This window comes from Heterodontus francisci, chromosome 13, assembly GCF_036365525.1.
Source record: "Heterodontus francisci isolate sHetFra1 chromosome 13, sHetFra1.hap1, whole genome shotgun sequence".
Taxonomy (NCBI): domain Eukaryota; kingdom Metazoa; phylum Chordata; class Chondrichthyes; order Heterodontiformes; family Heterodontidae; genus Heterodontus; species Heterodontus francisci.
In genome coordinates, this window is record NC_090383.1 from 65,830,607 (window position 1) to 65,852,862 (window position 22,256).

The window sequence follows — 22,256 nt, forward strand, 5'->3', positions numbered from 1 at the left end:
AATTCCAGTCCCCGGGACTAACATGTGTGCAGGAAGTGTGTCCAGCTGCAGCTCCTGGAAGCCCAGGTTTCGGAGCTGGAGCGGCAGCTGGGGACACTGTGGAGAGTATCGTGGATAGCACGTATAGAGAGGTGGTCACACCGCAGGCTCAGACCCCACAGGCAGGAGGGGAATGGGTGACCACCAGGCAGAGCAAGAGGTCTAGGCAGGCAGTGCAGGAACCTCCTGTGGTTATTCCCCTGCAAAACAGGTATACTGCTTTGGATACTGTTGGAGGGAATGGCCTCTCAGGGGAAAGCAACAACAGCATAATTCACTGCACCACGGTTGGCTCTGCTGCACAGGGGAAGGGCAAAAAATGTGGGAATGCAATAGTTATAGGGGATTCAATTGTAAGGGGAATAGATAGGTGTTTCTGTGGCCGCAAAAGAGACTCCAGGATGGTATGTTGCCTCCCTTAGTGCTAGGGTCAAGGATGTCTCAGAGCGGATACAGGACATGCTGAAGCGGGAGGGTGAACAGCCAGTGGTCGTGGCACACATTGGTACAAACGACATAGGTTAATAAAAAGGATGAGGTCCTAAAAGCAGAATATAGGGAGCTAGGAAGTAAGTTGAAAAGTAGGACCTCAAAGGTAGTGATCTCAGGATTACTACCAGTGCCACGTGCTAGTCAGAGTAGAAATAGCAGAATATATCGGATGAATACGTGGCTGAAGAAATGGCGTGAGGGGGAGGGTTTTAGATTCCTGGGGCATTGGGACCGGTTCTGGGGGAGGTGGGACCAGTGCAAACTTGACGGGTTACACCTGGGCAGGACCGGGACTGATATCCTAGGGGGAGCATTTACTAGAGTGGCTGGGGAGAGTTTAAACGAAAATGGCAGGGGGATGGGAATCTTTGCAAGGAGTCAGAGGAGGGGAGATCAAAGACAAGAACAAAAGACAGTAAGGGGAATAAGAAAAGTGACAGGCAGAGAAAGCAATGGCCAGAATCAAACAGGGACACAGTGAAAAATATTGGGAAGAGGACAAGTAATGTTAAAAAGACAAGCCTTAAGGCTTTGTGCCTTAACGCGTGGAGCATTCACAATAAAGTGGATGAATTTATCACGCAAATGGATGTAAACGGGTATGATATAGTCAGGATTACGGAGACATAGCTGCAAGGTGACCAGGGATGGGAAATGAACATCCAGGGATATTCAGTATTTAGGAAGGACAGACAAAAAGCAAAAGGCGGTGGAGTTGCTTTGCTGGTTAAAGAGGAAATTAACGCAATAGTGAGAAAAGATATTAGCTCTGACGACGTGGAATCTGTATGGGTAGAGCTGAGAAACACGAAGGGGCAAAAAACGTTAGTGGGGGTTGTATATAGACCCCCAAACTGTCGTGGTGATGTTGGGAATGGCACTAAACAGGAAATCAGAGATGCATGCGATAAAGGAACATCTGTAATTATGGGTGACTTTAATCTGCATATAGATTGGACAAATCAAATTAGTAACAATACCGTAGGGGAGGAATTCTTGGAGTGTATACAGGATGGTTTTCGGGACCAATACGTTGAGGAATCAACTAGAGAACAGGTCATTCTAAACTGGGTTTTGTGTAATGAGAGAGGAATAATTGACAATCTATTGGTGCGAGACCCCTTGGGGACGAGCAACCATAATATGATAGAATTCTTCATCAAGATGGAGAGTGACGTAGTTGATTCTGAGACAAGGGTCCTGAATCTTAGTAAAGGAAATTACGAAGGTATGAAGTGCGAGTTGGTCATGATGGATTGGAAAACGTTACTTAAAGGGATGACGCTGGATAGGCAATGGCAAACATTGAAAGAGCGCACGGATGAACTGCATCAATTGTTTATCCCTGTCTGGCACAAAAGTAAAACAGGAAAGGGAAATTAGAGATACCATTAGATCCAAGGAAGAGGCATATAAATTTGCCAGGAATAACAACAGACCTGAGGATTGGGAGCAGTTTAGAATTCAGCAAAGGAGGATCAAGGGATTGATTAAGAAGGGGAAAATAGAGTACATGTGCAAGCTTGCAGGGAACATAAAAACTGACTGTAAAAGTTTCTAGAGGTATGTGAAAAGAAAAAGAATGGTGAAGACAAACGTAGGTCCCTTACAGACAGAAACAGGGGAATTTATAATGGGGAATAAAGAAATGGCTGACCAACTGCATGCATACTTTGGTTCTGTCTTCACAAAGGAGGACACAAATATCATACCAGAAATGTTGGGGAACACAGGGCTTAGTGAGAGAGAGGAACTGAAGGAAATCAGTATTAGTAGAGAAATGGTGTTGGAGAAAATGATGGGATTGAAGGCCGATAAATCCCCAGGGCCTGATAATCTACATCCCAGCGTACTAAAGGAAGTGGCCCTAGAAATAGTGGATGTATTGGTGGTCATCTTCCAAGATTCTATAGACTCTGGAACAGTTCCTACAGATTGGAGGGTAGCTAATGTAACCCCACTATTTAAAAAGGGAGGTAGAGAGAAAGCAGGGAATTGTAGACCAGTCAGCCTGACGTCAGTAGTGGGGAAAATTCTAGAGTCCATTATCAAAGATTTTATAGCAGAGCACTTGGAAAACAGTGGTAGAATCGGACAGAGTCAGCATGGATTTACGAAAGGGAAATCATGCTTGACAAATATACTAGAATTCTTCGAAGATGTAACTAGTAGAGTTGATGAGGGGGAGCCAGTGGATGTGGTTTATTTGGACTTTCAGAAGGCTTTCGACAAAGTCCCACATAAAAGATTAGCATGTAACATTAAAGCACATGGGTTTGGGAGTAGTGTATTGCGATGGATAGAAAATTGGTTGGCGGACATGAAACAAAGAGTAGGGATAAATGGCTCTTTTTCCGAATGGCAGGCAGTGACTAGTGGGGTACCGCAGGGATCGGTGCTAGGACCCCAGCTATTCACAATACACATTCATGATATAGATGAGGGAACTAAATGTAATATCTCCAAATTTGCAGATGACGCAAAACTGGGTGGGAGGGTGAGTTGTGAGGAGGATGCAGAGAGGTTTCAGGGTGATTTGGACAAGTTGAGTGTGTGGGCTAATGCATGGCAGATGCAGTATAATGTGGATAAATGTGAGGTTATCCACTTTGGTAGCAAAAACAGGAAGGTAGATTATTATCTGAATGGCTATAAACTGAGAGAGGAGAATATGCAGTGAGACCTGGGTGTTCTCGTACACCAGTCGCTAAAGGTAAGCATGCTGCTGCAACAGGCGGTAAAAAAGGCAAATGGTATGTTGGCCTTCATAGCGAGAGGATTCGAGTACAGAAGCAGGGATGTCTTGCTGCAATTATACAGGGCCTTGGTGAGGCCACACCTGGAATTTGTGTGCAGTTTTGGTCTCCTTATCTGAGGAAGGATGTTCTTGCTATAGAGGGATAGCAGCGAAGGTTTACCAGACTGATTCCTGGGATGGCAGGACTGTCATATGAGGAGAAATTGAGTTAGTTAGGATTATATTCACTGGAGTTCAGAAGAGTGACGGAGGGATCTCATAGAAACCTATAAAATTCAAACAGGACTTGACAGAGTAGATGCAGGAAGGGTTTTCCCAATGGTGGGGGAGTCCAGAACCAGGAGTCATAGTCTAAGGATACAGGGTAAACCTTTCAGGACTGAGATGAGGAGAAATTTCTTCACCCAGAGAGTGGTGAGCCTGTGGAATTCGCTATCACAGAAAGCAGTTGAGGCCAAAACATTGAAAGTTTTCAAAAAGGAGTTACGTATAGCTCTTGGGTCTAAAGGGATCAAAGGGTATGGGGCGAAAGCCGGAACAGGCTACTGAGTTGGATGATCAGCCATGATCATAATGAATGGTGGAGCAGGTTCGAAGGGCCAAATGGCCTACTCCTGCTCTTATTTTCTGTGTTTCTATGTAGAAAGTCCACCTAGCTGCACTTGGGTTTCACTGGATTAGATTATGTATTTCAACATCACCTTACTGTTTATTTGTCTGCAATGAATTCTGATATGCTACACCATAATCAGTTATCTATGCACTACTGGACCATTAACAGATCGCTTGCTCTCACAAAAGGTGTGATGGGAAGGAGTGCACCAGATGAGGTCAATGCATTTCCCATGTCATGGCCTCATGTGATGATGGGTCCAGGGATTTGGTAAAGTCATTCAAGGAAAGGGCAACAGGGTTATAAAGGCAGAAGATTTATTTGATTTAATAGGTGTGTAAGGAAGGCTCATGAGAAAGGTGTCTGTATTAGTGAGTCGCCAGCCTCCCTTGCGCCGATCTCATTGTGTTTTGCCTGTGGTCCCTCGGGGTCTTCATAATAATGTGCCTGGTCACCACCCCCTCCAAATCCGCATCCTCAGAGGAGGCATCGCACTCCAGATGTCCTCATTGTTCAAAGCTTCTCCCCTCTGTAGTGCCAGTTTGTGCAGAGCACAGCACAGCACCATGATATGCGAGACCTTTGCTGGTGCATATTGAAGGGCTCCACCAGATATAGCAAGACATTGGAATCGCATTTTCAGACGTCCTATGACCTGCTCAATGGTTGTTCGAGTTGTGCGTGGCAGCTGTTGTATCTCTCCTCTCCATCAGCGCTAGGGCCCCTCACAGGTGTAAGTAGATATCTCTTCAGTGGATGGTCCTTATCACCCAGTATCCACCCTTTAATGTGCACAGGGGACCTGAAAAATGACAGTTACCTGAGACTGCCTTAGTATGTAGGTGTCGTGATAGCTTCCTAGCAACCTTGCACACACCTGAAGGATCTGTTTGTGGTGGTCACAGACTAATTATACATGGACCAAGTGGAAGCCCTTCCTGTTGATCAAGGCTGCTGCCTGGCCGATGGGAGCCTTGATGGCCTCATGCGTGCAGTCGATGACACCCTGCAGCTGGGGAATCCAGTGATGGTCCCAAATCCTATAGTCCTCTTAGCCTGACTGTCTGGATTGGTGCAAAACCGCATGTATTGGCTGGCCCTCTTGAACATGGCACTGGTGACCATCTTGATGCAGTGATGAGCCACAGACTGGGAGATCCCACAAATATCTCCAGAAGATCCCTGAAATGATCCTGAAGTATAGGAATTCAGCACCATGTTGACTGTCAATGCCAGTAGGCTCAGATCCTCTTCCATCTTGGCGCAAAGCTCAGTGACCACCTGCCTGGAGAGACGCAGTCTTCGGCTACACTGCTGCTCCGACATTTGCAGGAAGCAGAGAATCAGATGGTGGGCAGCATCTTCTGCGCACAAGAGGCTGGTTGTGTGCCTCGCTGCACCCTCCTTGTCTGTTTCCCCCTTCCAGCCTTATGATCCTGGTGCTCCTCTGGGTGCCCTCCCTCTTTGATGTTCCTCCTCATTGGAGCTCTCAAGGCCTGACTGAATGAGGCCCATTGCAAATTACTGCACTCAGTTCTCAGGACCTCCCACCTACCCCCTACTTACTCTGTACATACAAGTGTCAAGTCAAAGCCGACACTCAACCTGAATGCCTCTGCTGTGCCAGCCAAGTATGGCCTGCCTCCAGATTGCTACTGCCATTGTCTACTCAGTTTCGCCCTCCCTACCAAGGCATTCTACCTCGCACAATGGCTGCCAAATGCAGCCAAGACTGATCTGCTGTTTTAGCTGGCAAGGCTCTGAAGCTCCGTTGTTCTCATGCGCCCCTTACATCATGGGGAAATTCTTGTAAAAATCACAATTAATTGCCTATTTAACAGGCTTAATTACCTTCCTTCTGCCTTCAAGCACAGCCTCCTCCCATCAGCCCTGCCTCTGGGAATATATCCTAGCAGCATAAGCACATAGGGCTTCCGTCCGGCCACCATTTGTCGTCATTTTCCTGCCTTTCCCACCTTCAAGCCCATCTCCAATGCGCTGGCAAAACCCTGGCCAGAGAGCCATAATCAAAATTGAATAAAGAACACCACCACCAATATTCTAAATGCTTAGAGAGAAACTGCATTGAATGAGATGGGTGACTACTTTACTTGTACAGAAACCTGGGAATTGAGGGGCAAGCAGAGGAAGGAGAAGCAGTTAAGCAGATGGCTTCAATTTTGGAATAAAAAGTCCATGGGGCTGAATTTTCAGGTCCTGCTGGGGGTGGGAACGGAGGTTGGGGGGGACGGGGATGGAAATACCGGCGCCGGCCGGCTAGATTCCTGGCGCCGGTGAGTTTCATCAGGGCAGGGGGAGTGTGGCCTCGAGATCCTGCTCAATCCATTAACAATGCCAATTAACAGTGTTAAAGAACTCATTGAGGGCTCATTAAGGGGCATATTCTGATTTTGACAGGGGCACATGGCTGCACATGCTATCTGGGGCAGACCACGTGAATAGAAGTGGACACAAAGTGGAGAGACAGTCATGGCCGCCCCAGAGAATTATGTGGGCCCCATGAAAGGGTGAATGGCACAGAAAGGAACTCAGCCATTGAGAAAGAGATGCCATCAGGTCAGCATTGGTTGTGGAGAGTGGGCAATAAGTGCTCGGGCAGTGCAGCGGGTCATCACCCTCCTGGCATCACAGGAGCATAAGACGAAACGGCAAGGCTGCCAAAGACAACTGAGGGGGGACCATCTGAGCATAAGGAAGGCAGCAGCTAGCAATGGGGGCACGCCTCTCATATTTTGAGTCCAGTGGCAAAAAAGAGCAACACCCTCTGCAAGAAGAGTAGAGCCCTGAGCATCAGGAGGGCAGAGGAGAGGGACGAGGAGCAGGAAGGACACAGAGGCCATACCCTCAGCATAGGATCTACCAGCGAAGTAGGAGCTACCTTGAGATGACTGAGAACTAGTGCCGCAGGAAACTGTGACTCTCCAGGCAGATGGTCAGAGAGATCTGTGCTCTCGTCGCTGACGACCTCACACCTCACAGCACTGCTCGCCATGCCCTGACAGTAGCCATCAAAGTCACTGTGCCCTTGAACTTCTTTGTTTCTGGCTCCTCTCAAGAATCAGCAATGGACCTAGGTAGCCTCTCGCAAACTACTACACACCACTGCTCTCGCAGATCACTAATGAACCTCTGATGAAAGGTCAGCAACCTGAAACATGAACTGTGTTCCTCTCTTCACAGATGCTGCAAGACCTGCTGAGCATTTCCAGCATTTCCTGTTTTTATTTCAGATTTCCAGCATCTGCAATATTTTGCTTTAGTCTTCTGTTTTATGTTTGGGCTCATCATCGTCTGCCTTTATATCTAACTTTCTTTAATGCTTTATTGATGGTTATGTCCAGTTGTAGGGGAAAGTTGAATAGGACAAGAACAACTTGCCATACAATAATTCAATCAGTAAGAACTTTCACAGTCACTGACAGAACCAGTGCTGTCCTGGAAATGATGTGCAAATCTGGATTCAGAATTACACATATGTTTCTGAGAAATCTTAGTCTCTGCATGCAAATGTTTCAGAAAATATCCAAAAATAGCTTTAAGCACACGGGTGGCAGCATAAAAATGAGTTTTAATGGAGTGTATAAAATATAAATATATTTGTCCGATATACCTGCTTTGATTCAACTTTAAAACTTACAAATAGAGTTAAGTTCAAGGGATATCTATAACTGCTTGGAAATGAGTACACTAACAACATTCACTGGACAAACAAAACAGATAACAGCCGCACTATAGTTTTAAGAAGCGGGCAGGTTGGCTTCAAATAAATTTATCTTCCTGTTTCCAAGATACACATGAACATACGAATTAGAGGCAGAAGTAGGCCATTCGGCCCCTCGAGCCTGCTCTGCCATTCAATAAGATCATGGCTGATCTATTTGTGTTTCAAATTCCACACTCCCATCTACCCCGGATAACCTTTGATTCTCTTGCCTAACAAGAATCTACCTACCTATAAAAATATTCAATGACCCCACCTCCACCATCTTCTGAGGCAGAGAGTTCCAAAGTCACACAACCCTCGGAGAGAAAAAATTGTTCCTCATCTCTGTCCTAAAAGGGCGACCCCTAATTTTAAAACAGTGCCCCTAGTTCTGGACTCACCCATAAGAGGAAACATCCTTTCCACATCCACCTTGTCAAGAGCATTCAGGATCTTATATAGTGCAATCAAGTCTCCCTTCACTCTTCTAAACTCTAGTGAAAACAAGCCCAGTCTGTCCAACCTTTCCTCATAAGACATCCCGCTCATTCCAGTTATCAATCTAGTAAACCTCCTCTGAAGCACCTCCAATGCACTTACATCCTTCCTTAAATAAGGAGATGTGGTCTCACCAATGCCCTGTATAACTGAAGCATAACATCCTTACTTTTATTTTCAATTCCTCTCGCAATAAAGGATAGCATTCCATTCGCCTTTTTTATTACTTGCTGTACCTGCATACTAACTTTTTGTGACTCATGCACTAGAACACCTAGATCCCTCTGCATCCCGGAATTCTGTAGTCATTCCCCGTTTAAGTAATACTCTGCTTTTTTATTCTTCCTGCCAAAGTGAACAACTTCACATTATACTCTATCTACCAGATTTGTGCCCACTCACTCAACCTATCTATATTGTTCTGCAACATCTTTATGTCCTCTTCACAATATACTTTCCTACCTAGCTTTGTGTTGTCTGCAAATTTAGCTACCGTGCCATCGCTCCCCTCATCTAAGTCCCAGCACAGACCCCTGTGGGACTCCAGTCGTCACATCCTGCCAATCAGAAAAGGACCTATTTATGCATACTCTCTGTTTTCTGCCAGCCAGCCAATCTTCTATCCATGCTAATATGTTACCCCCTACTCCATGAGCTCCTACTTTGCGCAATAACTTTTTATGTGGCACCTTGTCAAATGCCTTCTGGAAATCCAAGTACAGTACGTTAACGGGCTTCCCTTTATCCATAGCGGATGATACTCCTTCAAAGAGCTCCAATAAATTGGTTAAACATGATTTCCCTTTCACAAAACCATGCTGACTATTTCCGATTACCTTGAGTTTTTCTAAGTGCTCAGCTATACCTCCTTAATGACTGATTCTAACACCTTTCCCACGACAGACATCATGCTAACTGGCCTATAATTACCTGTTTTCTGCCTCTCCCACTTTCTTGAATAGAGGGTTTATATTTGCTACTTTCCTATCTGATGGAACCTTTCCAGAATCTAGCGAATTTTGAAAAATTAACCCCAATGCATCCACTACCTCATTAGCCACCTCTTTTAAGATCCTAGGATGAAGTCCAACAGGACCCTGGGACTTGTCTGCCCACAGCTCCATCTGTTTGCTCTGTACTGCTTCCCTGGCGATTGTAATTTCACCAAGTTCCTCGCTTCCTTCCACCTCCTGATTTACAGCCATTCCTGGAATGTTTTCTGTATCCTCTATAGCGAAGACAAAAGCAAAATATTTGTTCATTTCATCGACCATTTCCTTATTATCCACTATTAACTCCCCATTCTCACTGTCTAGAGGACCAAAACTGACTTTACTTACTCTTTTCCTTTTTAAATACCTGTAGAAACACTTGCTATCCGTTTTTCCTTTTCTAGCTAGCTTCCTCTCATATTCTAATTTCTTTCTCCTGATCAACCTTTTAGTCATTCTCTGCCATTCTTTATATTCTGATAAATGATATGACCTGTCATTCACCTTTACGCAATTGTATGCTTTTTCCTTAAGTTTGATGCTTTCCTTATCTACTTTAGTTAACCACGGATGGTGGGTCCTCCTCTTAGAATTTTTCTTTATAGTAGGAATGTACGTATTCTGAGTATTCTGAAATATCCCCTGCCACTGCTTCTCTATTGATCTATTTTCTAACCTAGTAACCCAGTTCACTTCAGCTAGCTCAGCTTTTATGCCCACATAGTTGTCCTTATTTAAGTTTAAAATACTAGTCTTAGACCCACTTTTCTTTCTTTCAAACTGGATGTAAAATTGAATCATATTGTGGTCGCTGCTACCTGGAGTTGCCTTTACTCTGAGGTCATTAATTAATCCTGTCACATTACACAATATCAAGTCTAATATAACCTTCTCTCTGGTTGGTTCCAGAACGTGCTGCTCTACGAAACTATCTCAAAAGCATTCGATGAACGCCTCATCCAGGCTGCTATTGCCAATCTGATTTTTCCAGTTTATACGTAGATTAAAATCACCCATGATTATTGCCATCCCTTTATCACAAGCACCCAATATTTCTTCTTGTATAAAAGCAAAATACTGCGGATGCTGGAAATCTGAAATAAAAACAAGAAATGCTGGAATCACTCAGCAGGTCTGGCAGCATCTGTGAAAAGAGAAGCAGAGTTAACGTTTCGGGTCAGTGACCCTTCTTCGGAACTTTCTTCTTGTATACTTTGTCCTACGTTGTGGTTACTGTTGGGGGCCTGTAGACCACTCCCACTAGTGACTTCTTTCCCTGAGTATTCCTCATCTCCACCCAAACTGATTCTACATACTGACTGGTGTGTCTGGAAAGCTTTGAAGTCCAGCAATCCCCCAAGAAGCTGCTGTTTCAAACAAGGTGATTCCTGACAACGCAGCTGGCCGCGGTAGTCATCAGACTGCGCCAAGCTGCGCACGTGCGCAAGCAGGCTCCTGCTCGCTGCACATGCGCGGCGTTCCACATTGCCAGGACTGGTTGACGCATGCGCAGATGACGTTATCATTAACACGGGGAAGTGGGGAGAGAGCACGATGGGGGGCAAGTGGGGAGAGAGCTTGGTGGGGGAAAGCGGGGAGAGAGTGGGGTGGAGGGAAGCGGGCAGACAGTGGGGTGGGGGGGAAGGGGGAGAGAGCTGGGTGGGGGGGGGAAGTGGGGAGAGAGCTGGGTGGGGGGGAAGCGGGGAGAGAGCACCCCACCACCCACCCCCGGCCACTGACTGCAGGCTTCTCGCTCCCCGCTCCCCTGCCCCCACTCCAGCCGCTCGCTCCCGGCTCCCTCCTCCGCCTTCTCTGGCCGCCCACTCCCCACCCCCCACTCCGGCTGCTCGCTCCTCCCCCTCCCCCTCTCCAGCCGCTCGCTCCCCGCTCCCCCCCCCCCCCATCTCTCCGGCCGCTCTCTTTCTGCTTCCCCTGCCTGCTCTCTCTGGCCGTTGTGTGCTGCCATGGGTTTACGTTGCCTTGCTGTGATTATTTGAGCAGCGCCAACTTTAGTCCTGGCAGCTGCCTGAACATCGCAGACTGACGTTTTAGTGGAACAGGCCACAGTTGCGCATGTGCCAGTACAGCAGCACCTAGTGGTTGTGTTGTCAACAAATGCAGCCTTCAAACAAAGAGATGGTCACATAACCTATCTGCTGGCTAGAATGGGTCTTTTTGAATTGTGCCACACAGAAAGGACAGACTGCAATTTTGAAGAACAAAGAGAAGACGTCTCTTTCTGTCTCTCTTTCCAGAAAAGTTCCAGGGAAACCACAGTGGCAGTGTAAGCCTCAAGACTACAGATCTTTACAGGTGACCACCAAGAAGATAATTGAAACCTCCCTTCAGGCTTCTGGTACCAGAGAAGCAAGCTTGAAATTGTGCACTGAGGCCCAGTGTGGACTCCAAGACCTTAACTTCAATTCAGGACACTGTATCAAGGACATCACCACCCAGTAACTGAATTCCATTTATTACGAACTCTACTTCAACACCCACCCCCCCCCAATTCTTTCTCCCCCTCTGTATCTATTTGTGTGTATGTTTATCTCATGTGCAAGCGAGCATGGTTGCGTCATGTATTTTAGTAATTTTAACCAATTTAGAGAGATAAGGCTAATAAACGTACATCTTTCTTGTTTAAGAAAACCTGTCTGATTAGTTCATTGGCAATTACAATTAGAGAGCAGTGAGCAAAGACTCACTGAGGTGGCAAGCTAAAATCACTGCGTTTTAAACGATAAACCCTGTTACGGCCAAACCAGGAAAGGAGCAAGAGGGGTGCCTGAGACCACTTTGTCACCCAGCCATAACAGAAATTTGGGGGCTTGTCTGGAATTGGACCCACAAACAAGAAATTGGAAGTGGGAAATCAAATTGATCCCAATCAAAAAGAGAAGACTTCAATACAGGTTTTCTTGTGGTTTTTGTGTTAGACTACTAACATGTCTGCAACCGATGCCAGCATCTCCCCAAGCCAGGGTGAAGTAATGTGATAAGTTAAAGGCACTGTCTATGGAAGAGATGAAGAATATGGCTGAACAGTGTAGGATCACTTTCCATGCCAAAGCTAGGAAATCCGAACTCCTAAGACTAGTGGCCAGCCATTTTTCCCTCGAACCCGAAGAATCAGAGACACGGTTAGAATTAGAATCAGACAGGGTAATATTAGCAAAGATACAATTGGAACAGAGGAAACTTGAATTAGAAAACAGGGAAACAGAGAGAGAAAGGGAGAGACAGAAGAGAGAAAAATAGAGAGAAGAGACAGAGAGAGCCAGAAAGACAGGAGGGAAAGAGAGAAAGAATTTTCCAGCGGGAACAGGAGGAAAGGGAGCTACGGCAGCTTGAGTTAGCTAGGGGGCGACAGAGTAACCCCAGTGAAAGCATGGCCATGATGGAGAATACAAGTAATTCGGGGCTGTGTGTTGAGCTTTTAAAATTTTCCCAATTGATTCCAAAATTCAATGAGGGAGAAGTGGAAGAATTTTTTGTATCTTTGAGAAACTTGCAAGGCAGTTAAAATGGCTGTCTGAGAACTGGACTCTCCTGCTGCAAAGAAGTTATTTGGAAAAGCCTATGAAGTTTATTCCCTATTGACAGATGAGAGTTCATCAAATTATGAACTGACTAAAAATGCTATCCTCGGGGCATATGAGCCAGTACCGGAAGCCGACTGCCAGAAGTTCCGAACCCTCTGGAAACAAGATGATCAAACTTACTTGGAGTTGAAGAGAAGTAAGCAGCTGGCCTTTGACCAATGGTTGAGGGCTCTTAAAGTACAGCCCACCTATGAAAGGTAATTCTCCTCGAGGAATTTAAAAACTCTCTCCCACTTTCCATAAAGACCCATGTGGAGAAACAAAAAGTACATAGAGCAAGGCAAGCCGCAGTTCTAGCTGATGCTTTCACCCTCATATACAAGTCAGTTCCCCAAAGGAAAACCTTTCCTAGTCATCCCCACAAACCCGAAAAGGACAAAGGGTGGGAAGGTGATAGGAGCCCAAGCAGTCCTGGGAGAGAAGGAAAAACAGTACACACAGGGGCCCTCCTCAAGCCAAAAAGGATGGTGCTGAAAGTAGGAGTGAGACCTGGCGACCTGTGTGCTTCCAATGTAATAAGGCAGGTCACCTAAGAGCTGACTGCGAGAAACTACGGGAAAGCCTGCAGGGTTAATCAGGGCACACCCGATCAGTGCAGGTGAAGGGACCCTGATGGAAAGCAAGCAGGCTGTGGCTTTAACTGCAGCAGCAGTAAGACCCAGAAAACATACTGTTGCGGGTGCAGGAAAATTTAATAGGTTCCCTGAAGGTTATCAGGATTTTATCTGAAGGGAGAGTAACCCCATACCCCTCGAGTGGGGCAAGCAAGCCCAAAGTAATACTCAGTGATACAGGGGACACTAGATCCCTTTTGCTGAAAAAAGGCCTGACCTTTCCCCCAGGGAGCGTAGTAAGTACCAGAATTATAGAAAATGGTATGGGAAGGCAGTGTACCTTTACATCGGGTGCAGTTGGAGTGCGACCTAGTTTCAGGACCGGTGACCATAAGGATTGTCCCCAGTTTGCCTGTGGACGGGGTTGACCTGCTCCTAGGTAATGATCTGGGTGGGGGTGGGGGGGGGGAGACGAAGGTGGTAGCTTCCCTAGTAGTGATAGAGAGACCGAAGGAGGTCAGAGAGACAGGGCAGTGGCAGGAGACAATCCCTTGCAGTTTTTAGAATCATGGAATCATAGCAAGTTTAAGGCACAGAAAGAGGCGAATTGGCCCATCGTGTCTGTGCCTGCTGAAAAACTATGCATCTATTCTAATCCCACTTTCCAGCATTTGGTCTGTATCCCTGCAGATTATGGCACTTGAGGTGCATATCCAGACTCCTTTTGAATGAGTTGAGGGTTTCTGCTTCAACTACCCTTTCAGGCAGTGAGTTCCAGACCCCCAACACCCTCTGGGTGAAAACAAATTTCCTCATGTTCCCTCTAATTTTCCGACCAATCATTTTAAATCTATGCCCCCTCTTCACTGACCTCTCTGCTAAGGTGAATAGACCCTTCACCTCCACTCTATCCAGGCCCCTCACAATTTTGTACGTCTCAATCAACTCTCCCCTCAGCATTCTCTGTTCCAACGAGAACAACCCCAGTCTATCCAATCTTTCCTCATAGCTGCAATTTTCCAGTCTTGGCAACATCCTCGTAAATTTCCTCTGTATCCTCTGTAGTGAAATTATATCCTTTCTGTAAAGAGGTGACCAGAACTGCACACAGTACTCAAGTTGTGGCCTAACCAATGAGTTATACAGTTCCAGCATTACCTCCCTGCTCTTATATTTTATACCTCAGCTAATAAAGGAAAGGATTCCATCTGCCTTCTTAACCACCTATCGACCTGTCCTACTACTTTCGGGGATCTGTGGACATTCACTCCAAGGTCCCTCACTTCCTCTGCACTTCTCAGTATTTTACCATTTATCGTGTATTCCTTTGCCTTGTTTGACCTCCCCAAATACATCACCTCACACTTCTCCAGGTTGAATTCCATTTGCCACTTTTCTGCCCATCTGACCAGACCATCTATATCTTCCAGCAGCCTACAGCTATCCTCCTCGCTATCTACCACACAGCCAATCTTTATGTCGTCTGCAAACTTCTTGATCATGCCCCCTACATTTATGTCCAAATCGTTAATATATACCACAAAAAGGAGGGGACCCATTACTGAGCCCTGCAAACCCCACTGGAAACAGCCCTCCAGTTGCTAAAAGACCCGTCAACAATTACCCTTTGTTTCCTGCCACTGAGCCAATTTTGTATCCACCTTGCTGCATTTCCCTGGATCCCATGGGATTTTATTTTTTTAACCAGTCTGCCATGTGGGACCTTGTCAAAAGCCTTGCTAAAATCCATGTAGACCACATCAACTGCACTACCCTCCTCTATCTTCTTTGTACTTCTTCAAAAAATTCGATCAAGTTGGTCAAACAAGATCTTCCCTTAACAAATCCATGCTGACTATCCTTGATTAACCTGTGCCTTTCTAAATGACAGTTTATCCTGTCTATCAGAATAGATTCCAATAATTTGCTCACTACTGAGATTAGACTGACTAGCCTGTAATTATTCAGTCTATCCTTCGCTCCTTTTTAAACAGAGGTACAACGTTAGCCAGTCTCCAATCCTCCAGCACCACACCCGTATCCAGTGAGGAATGGAAAATGATGGCCAGACTTTCTGCTATTTCCTCTCTTGCTTCTTTTAACAGCCTCGGGTACATTTAATCTGGCCCTTGTGATTCATCATCTTTCAAGGATGCCTAGCCCATTAATACTTCCTCTCTCCCTATGTATATCACATCCAATACTTCACACTCCTCCTTAACTACAATATCTGCATCGTCCCCCTCTTTTGTGAAGACAGACACAAAGTATTCATTAAGAACCATACCCACATCTTCCACCCCTACACATAGGTTACATTTTTGATCTTTTATGGGCCTTACTCTTTCCTTAGTTATCCTCTTATTCTTAATGTATTGATAGAACATCTTTGGGTTCACCTTGATTTTGCTTGCCATTATTCTTTCATGCCCTCTCTTTGCTTTCCTAATTTCCTTTTTGATTTCACCCCTCCACTTTCTATACTCCTCTCGGCTTTCTGTAGTATTGGGTTCTCGGTGTCGGACATAAGCTTCCCTTTTCTGCCTTATCTTACCCTGTAGGCTCCTTGACATCCATGGGGCTCTAGATTTGGCCGTCTCGCCCTTTTTCTTTGTGGGAACATGTTTACTCTGAACCCCTTGAATCTCCCTTTTGAATGCCTCCCACTCTTCTGACATTGATTTACCTTCACGTAGCTGTTTCCAGTCCACTTTCGCTAAATCACTCCTCAGTTTAGTAAAATTGCCCTTGCCCCAATTGGGAACTCTAACTCCTGTTCTATCTGTCTTTTTCCATAATGATGTTAAAACTCACTGAATTATGATCACTACCACCGAAGTGCTCTCCCATTGTCACCCCTTCCACCTGCCCATCTTCATTTCCTACAACTAAGTCTAAAACTGCACCCTCTCTTGTTAGACTTCCCTGATTGTGTCATGAATCGGGCCATGGCCAAACCAGCTCCCCCAGAGGAGATTGACTTGGCACTGCAGACAGATGAACATGTGGTCTGCCTGTCTGAAACTTTCTTTGGAAAGTTAGAGGACCCATGGAATGGATTAAATGGATCTTTCCTAGCTGAGGCTCAGCAAGCCGACCCAGTATTGAGAAAGTTAGCACAGGCTGCCCAGACCAAAATTGAAGCTGAGGGAGTCTCTGATTGCTAATATTTAAAGAATGAGGTACTGATGAGGAAATGGAGTTCTCCTCACAGATCTGAGGACAAAGAGTGGACAGTGGTTCACCAGTTAGTGCTGTCGCAGAGGTACCAGAGAGAAATATTAAGAATAGCCCATGAGATTACAATGGCTATACATGTCAGTATACGAAAAACCAAAGCCCGCATAAGACAGCAGTTAGACTAGCCAAAACTCCACAAGGATGTAGTAGAATACTGTAGAACTTGCCACATGTGCCAGGTTGTGAGAAAGCCCCAACCTATATTGAAATCTGCACCCCTAATTCCTGCACCAGCTTTTGGGAAACCCTCCAGCAGAGGGCTGGTGAATTGTAAGGGACCCCTACCAAGAACAAAAGGGGACAGACAGGCACAGATCTGGCACAGAGATGGTGAGGAAGGGGACAAAAAGGACAAAGAGGTCTGGGAGGATTCCTAAATGAAAACCCCTACTGTCAGTCAGCCAACCCCGAAATGTTGGAAAAGTTAGACCCCACATCCTCCTATGTAAATGCAGACAACAGAAGCACCCTACCAAGGCTGCTAACAGCATTTGCAGAAACCTGCAGGAACAAAGAAAGTCCTCAAGAGGGCAGAGAAACCGTGAGGTGATGCCTCACCTAGTCGAAGTGCTGCATGGACAGCAGTGGAATCTGGACAAATACTTGCAAGCAGGAATGCCCCAGAGGACAAAGAGAAGATTTACAAAGAATCCCCCCCCCCACCCCACAGTCAGGAGCAAAGGGAACCAACAATGCCCTGAAGTGAACAGCACTTGCATGATTCCCCAGAGCACTGAAAGTGAGGTCAGAATGGATCCACCCACTACAGACTTCCAAGATCAGAGCTCAAACTCAGAGCTAATGCAATCTAACAACCTGCCTGCAGGCCCCAACAGGAACAAAGGCACATTAGACAATTATGGAAATGTGTAAACCCCAAACCTCCCCAAAAATCACATGTTTATTGGGATTCCCATTCCAATGTATTGCAAGCTAATAACAAAGAAACTTTAAACCCCTTGGGCAACACATAACTATCTCAGACCCGCCTCAAGGAAAAGGGCAGTTTAAAGCAGCACTGCTACAAAGAAAAGTCAGGCTGAAACATTTTTAAGAGTTCTGAATGAATGAGAGAAATGCATGTTCGCATTCCTCTTCTTTCTACCTCATAATGAAATGCTCCCCTAATGTCGTATTTCATTCAGCAAGGGTATGATGGAAATTGCACCTGCCAAATGGAAGCATATTAATTTTGTCATATGGAACACTACTCAAACCCATTTTTACTGGACATTGCAAATACCTTGATTAAAAAAAGAGCTGAGTGGCTGAAATCATGGTTGCACATTTGCATTCTGAGAGACAGTTGAATAGAGAGACAATGGGAGTGCTCACTGATTCAATTAACAAGATTGGTCTGGGCAATAGTGATGATCAACATCCTTTGCTTGTGTAAGAGCCAGAATTCTACCCCCCACCGCGCGTGTCCGGAAAGCTTTGAAGTCCAGCAACCCCCGAAGAAGCTGCTGTTTCAAACAAAGAGATGGTCACATGACCTACCTGCTGGCCAAAATGGGTCTTTTTGAATTGTGCCACACAGAAAGGACAGACTGCAATTCTGAAGAACAAAGAGAAGACCTCTCTGTCTCCAGCAAAGTTTCAAGGAAACCACAGTGCCAGCATAAGCCTCAAGACTATGGAACTTTCCAGGCGACCACCAAGAAGACAACTGAAACCTCCCTTCGGCCTTCTGGTACCAGAGAAGCAAGCTTGAAATTGTGCACTGAGGCCCAGTGTGGACTCCAAGACCTTAACTTCAATTCAGGACACTGTATCAAGGACATCACCACCCAGTAACTGAATTCCATTTATTACGAACTCGACTTCAACACCACCCCAATTCTTTCTCCCCCTCTGTATCTATTTGTGTGTGTGTTTATCTCATGTGCATGTGAGCGTGGTTGCGTCACGTATTTTAGTAATTTTAACCGATTTAGAGTGATAAGGCTAATAAAGGTACATCTTTCTTGTTTAAACCTAAGAAAATCTGTCTGATTAGTTCATTGGCAATTACAATTAGAGAGCAGTGAGCAAAGACTTACTGAGGTGGTAAGCTAAAATCACTGCATTTTAAAAGATAAACCCTGTTACGGCCAAACTAGGAAAGGGGCAAGAGGGGAGCCAGAGACCCCTTCCTCACCCGGTCGTAACAATATTTACTTACTTCAATTCGTCTACTTTGTTATGCATGCATTCAGATACAGAGTCTTTAGTTTTGTCTTTTTGTTTTCTTTGTAACATCTAGTCTTGACTGTTGGTGTGTTCTTAGGCTTTTTCTCTATGTCCCTTCCTGCCATTCTCTGACCTTCATTTCCCATATTTCTATTCTGCTGTCCTGCCTTGACTCTACCCCTTGATTTGCTATATCTACCCAAGCTTGAACCCTCACCCCCACCCCCCCCCCCACCACCCCCCATTTAGTTTAAAGCCCTCTCTACTTCCCCAGTTATACGGTTCACTAGAACACTGGTCCAAGCACAGTTCAGGTGCAGACTATCCCAATGGTACAGCCCCCACTTTCCCCAGTACTGGTGCCAGTGCTCCATGAACTGAAACGCATTTCTCCCACACCAGTCTTTGAGCCATGTATTCACTTCACTAATCTTATGTGCCCTCTGTCAATTGGCACGCGGCTCGGGTAATAATCTGGAGATTATTATCCTTGAGTCCAGCTCTTCAATTTTGTGCTTAGCTCCTCAAACTGTCTAATCAGAACCTCTTTCCTAGTCCTACCTATGTCATTGATATACAATATACAATACAGTGGAGAAACAGTGACCTACAAACATATACACCAAACACAATGATGTACCTTTAAGAGCAAGAAGACAACTGAAGAAAAGAAGTTGGTGGTGGAGGGTGTGGATATCTAAGCTGGTGGATGGTGCCAAGCCTCTTGAGTGCTGTTGCAGCTGCATCCATCCAGGCAAGTGGAAAATATTCCAAAAAGTCCGTTCTTTGTGGGTGATAGAAAGGAGGGAGTCAGGAGGTGAGCCACTCACAGCAGAAGACCCAGTCTCTGTCCTATTACAGTAACCATGGCATTCATATGGCTGGTCCAGGTGACATGCTGGATGATGATGCTGGGGCATTCAGTGATGATAGTACCATTGACCATCAAGGGCAAAGGGATGTGGTTTGTCGCTCTCTTGTTGGAGATGTTCATCGCCCAGCATTTGTGTGACCCAAACATTACTTGCCACTTATCAGACCAAGGCTGGATGCTGTCTAGGTTTTGTTGCATGCCAGCATGGACTGCTTTATTATTTGAGAAGCAGCCTCATTTGGATTCTTACGATGGAAGGAAGGTCATTGATGAAGCAGCTGAAAATAGTTGGGCCCAGGACACTTCTACGCAGATGTCCTGGAGCTGAGATGGTTGGGCTCCAACAACACAACCATAATTACACATAAATAATCCTGCAACATAACATATATATACTTTTTCTTACCTTGTGATGCATCAAATTCTCCATTTGACACTCCTTCTGGAATAAATCTCCACTGAAATACAGAGTGATCAGCACCACCTGTGCTAATTATCCACTGAAAATCATATGACCAGCGCACATTAGTCACATGAGCAGAATGTCCAACATATTTACGGAATTTTGCTCCTGAAAATAAGGAAACAGATAACCATGCAGCAAAAATAAAATAGTAGATATGGTTAATTAAATTTCTTTGACAAAACCAAAAGTGCTTTTAAAAGAAGTTAAAATCCCCCAGGAACTAGAAAACACAAATCTGCAAAGAAATTAAATATTTGGAAAGAAACCAAGAGGTTTTACACTGTTTTTATCAGTGGTAGGAGCAGAAGTGAAGCACTTTATAGCAGTAGAAAAGATTTGGCAGATGAGTGAAGAACATCGAATCAATCGATGCACACTTCTGAATTGCAGTGAGAATTTGTTATACGTAGTTGATTTTGATATCAAAGAAAGCTGCTGAGAATTGAATATATTTCAAAAATAGTTGCACAGATGTTGTCATGAAACATAACCTCTGACTAGGTAAGAATGTGCTCTGATACCACACATTTTTATTTCTGAAGCATTATTCTGAAGATAAGCTTAGCATTGCCCCATAAGTGCTACATAAATTTGCTTACTCCTTGACATCCTGTATTATCTTTCATTACCATATGAAGTACTTTATGACCCTGTTGTATCTTTGGAATCAGGAGAGCTGGACCAGAGAAAATATCAGCATGAAACTCAAAAGAATCTAAATAATGGCTAGAGTCAAAATAACACTTAGTTGAGTAACAAACTAATGTATTCTAGGTAGAATCTAATGTATTCTAGGTGCATCTACCCTACGGAGACAGTAGAAAAATATACTCAGATAAGAGGGTGATTGGAATAAGGAATTCTCAGCCACAAATTATTATTGAAGCAGTCTATACATTATTTCAAAGGGCAATTAGAATGTTGCTCTGAAAAAAGGAATATTAAAGGGTAGAGAAAGCAAGGAGAGTGAAATTAGATTAGGTGGATCAGTGGAGAAAAACACCACAACAGACTTGATGAAATAAGTTGCCTGCTTCTGTGAAATGACAGTCTATGATTTTCTGGGATAGATTTTCTAAGTCCTTGCTTATCAATACAAAAGCAGGTGGTTCATGTTAAATTCATACAGAATTTTGGTTAGACCACATTTGGAGTACTGTGTGTAGTTCTGGTCTCCATATTACAAAAAAAAGTTATTAAAGCATGATAGAAAGTGCAGAAATGACTTACAAGGTTATTACCAGAATTGAGAGGATGAAACTATCAGTAATAATTGAGCAGGATGGGGTGCTTTTTCTGGAAAAGGGAAGCCTAAGAGGAGGCCTAATTATGGTCTTTAAAATTATGAAGTGGCTCACAAGGGTAGATTTGGATAAACTGTTTCTATGCACTGACAAAGGCACGATGGATCGATTGGCCTACTACTGTGCTACATAATTCTATGGCTGGAATTTCAAGATGAGTTGGTGGCCCCACCCATAACTGGAAAGCCAGGGCGATCTGCCTCTGCGAGCCCTGGAAACCATGGTGCTATTTTGTGTGGCTCAGGCACTTAAGTGCCTGCAGTCGTGGCTTCTGTCTCTCTGAGGCACGACGTCCCACCTCCAAGAGCTGCCAGCCAGAGGGCCTGCAGCTCTTCAGTCCCAGCAGTGGCCACTGCTGGAACTACACCCAGGGAGAGGAGGAACATGGACTTCGGCCTCCAAAAAGATAACTGGGGTCGGGCCTCGCCAAGGGCAATCAGCTGGGATCCGGCAAGTGGGGGTGGGGGTTCGGAATGTAGAGTCAGGGTGGTTGTTTCAGTAGGGGTGGCCCGTGCTGCTGGGGCAGGCCCTCCATGGAGCACAGGGTGCCTGATCAGGAGGTCCCCCACATCAGCCCGCAAAGAGATTGCCAGGTAGTACTAGGCAGCCTTCACAGGTGCCTAGGTGCCCATTAATTGCCCAGTTAAGGACCTCAATTTCCCTAAGGGTGGACGGGATGCCTTCTACCTCCCCCATCACTGATTAAATAGCAGCGGGGACAGATAGGCGACAGGCATTTACGCTCCCCAGCCTCCAAGCCTGCTGCTGGGGGTTGCGCGGGGTGGGGGTGCTTAAATTCCGGCCTATGATTGTGATCATTCCAGAACTGGGATCATTAATTAAAATAGCCACTAACAGATTCATAATGAATCAGGAGAAAATTTTTATACAGAGCGGTGAGAATAAGGAACTTGCTGCTGGTGGAGTG

The 22,256-nt window shown here is 45.2% G+C and overlaps 1 protein-coding gene across 1 annotated transcript in view; it reads right to left on the reverse strand.

Annotated features, from left to right (window-relative positions):
• Positions 1–22,256, reverse strand: part of LOC137376798 (echinoderm microtubule-associated protein-like 6) — a 741,885-nt gene that overhangs the window by 336,546 nt on the left and 383,083 nt on the right. Inside the window, exon 12 of the mRNA XM_068045814.1 lies at positions 19,965–20,129. Within this exon, the coding sequence (XP_067901915.1) occupies positions 19,965–20,129 (165 nt within the window). The remainder of the gene's footprint in view (positions 1–19,964; positions 20,130–22,256) is intronic.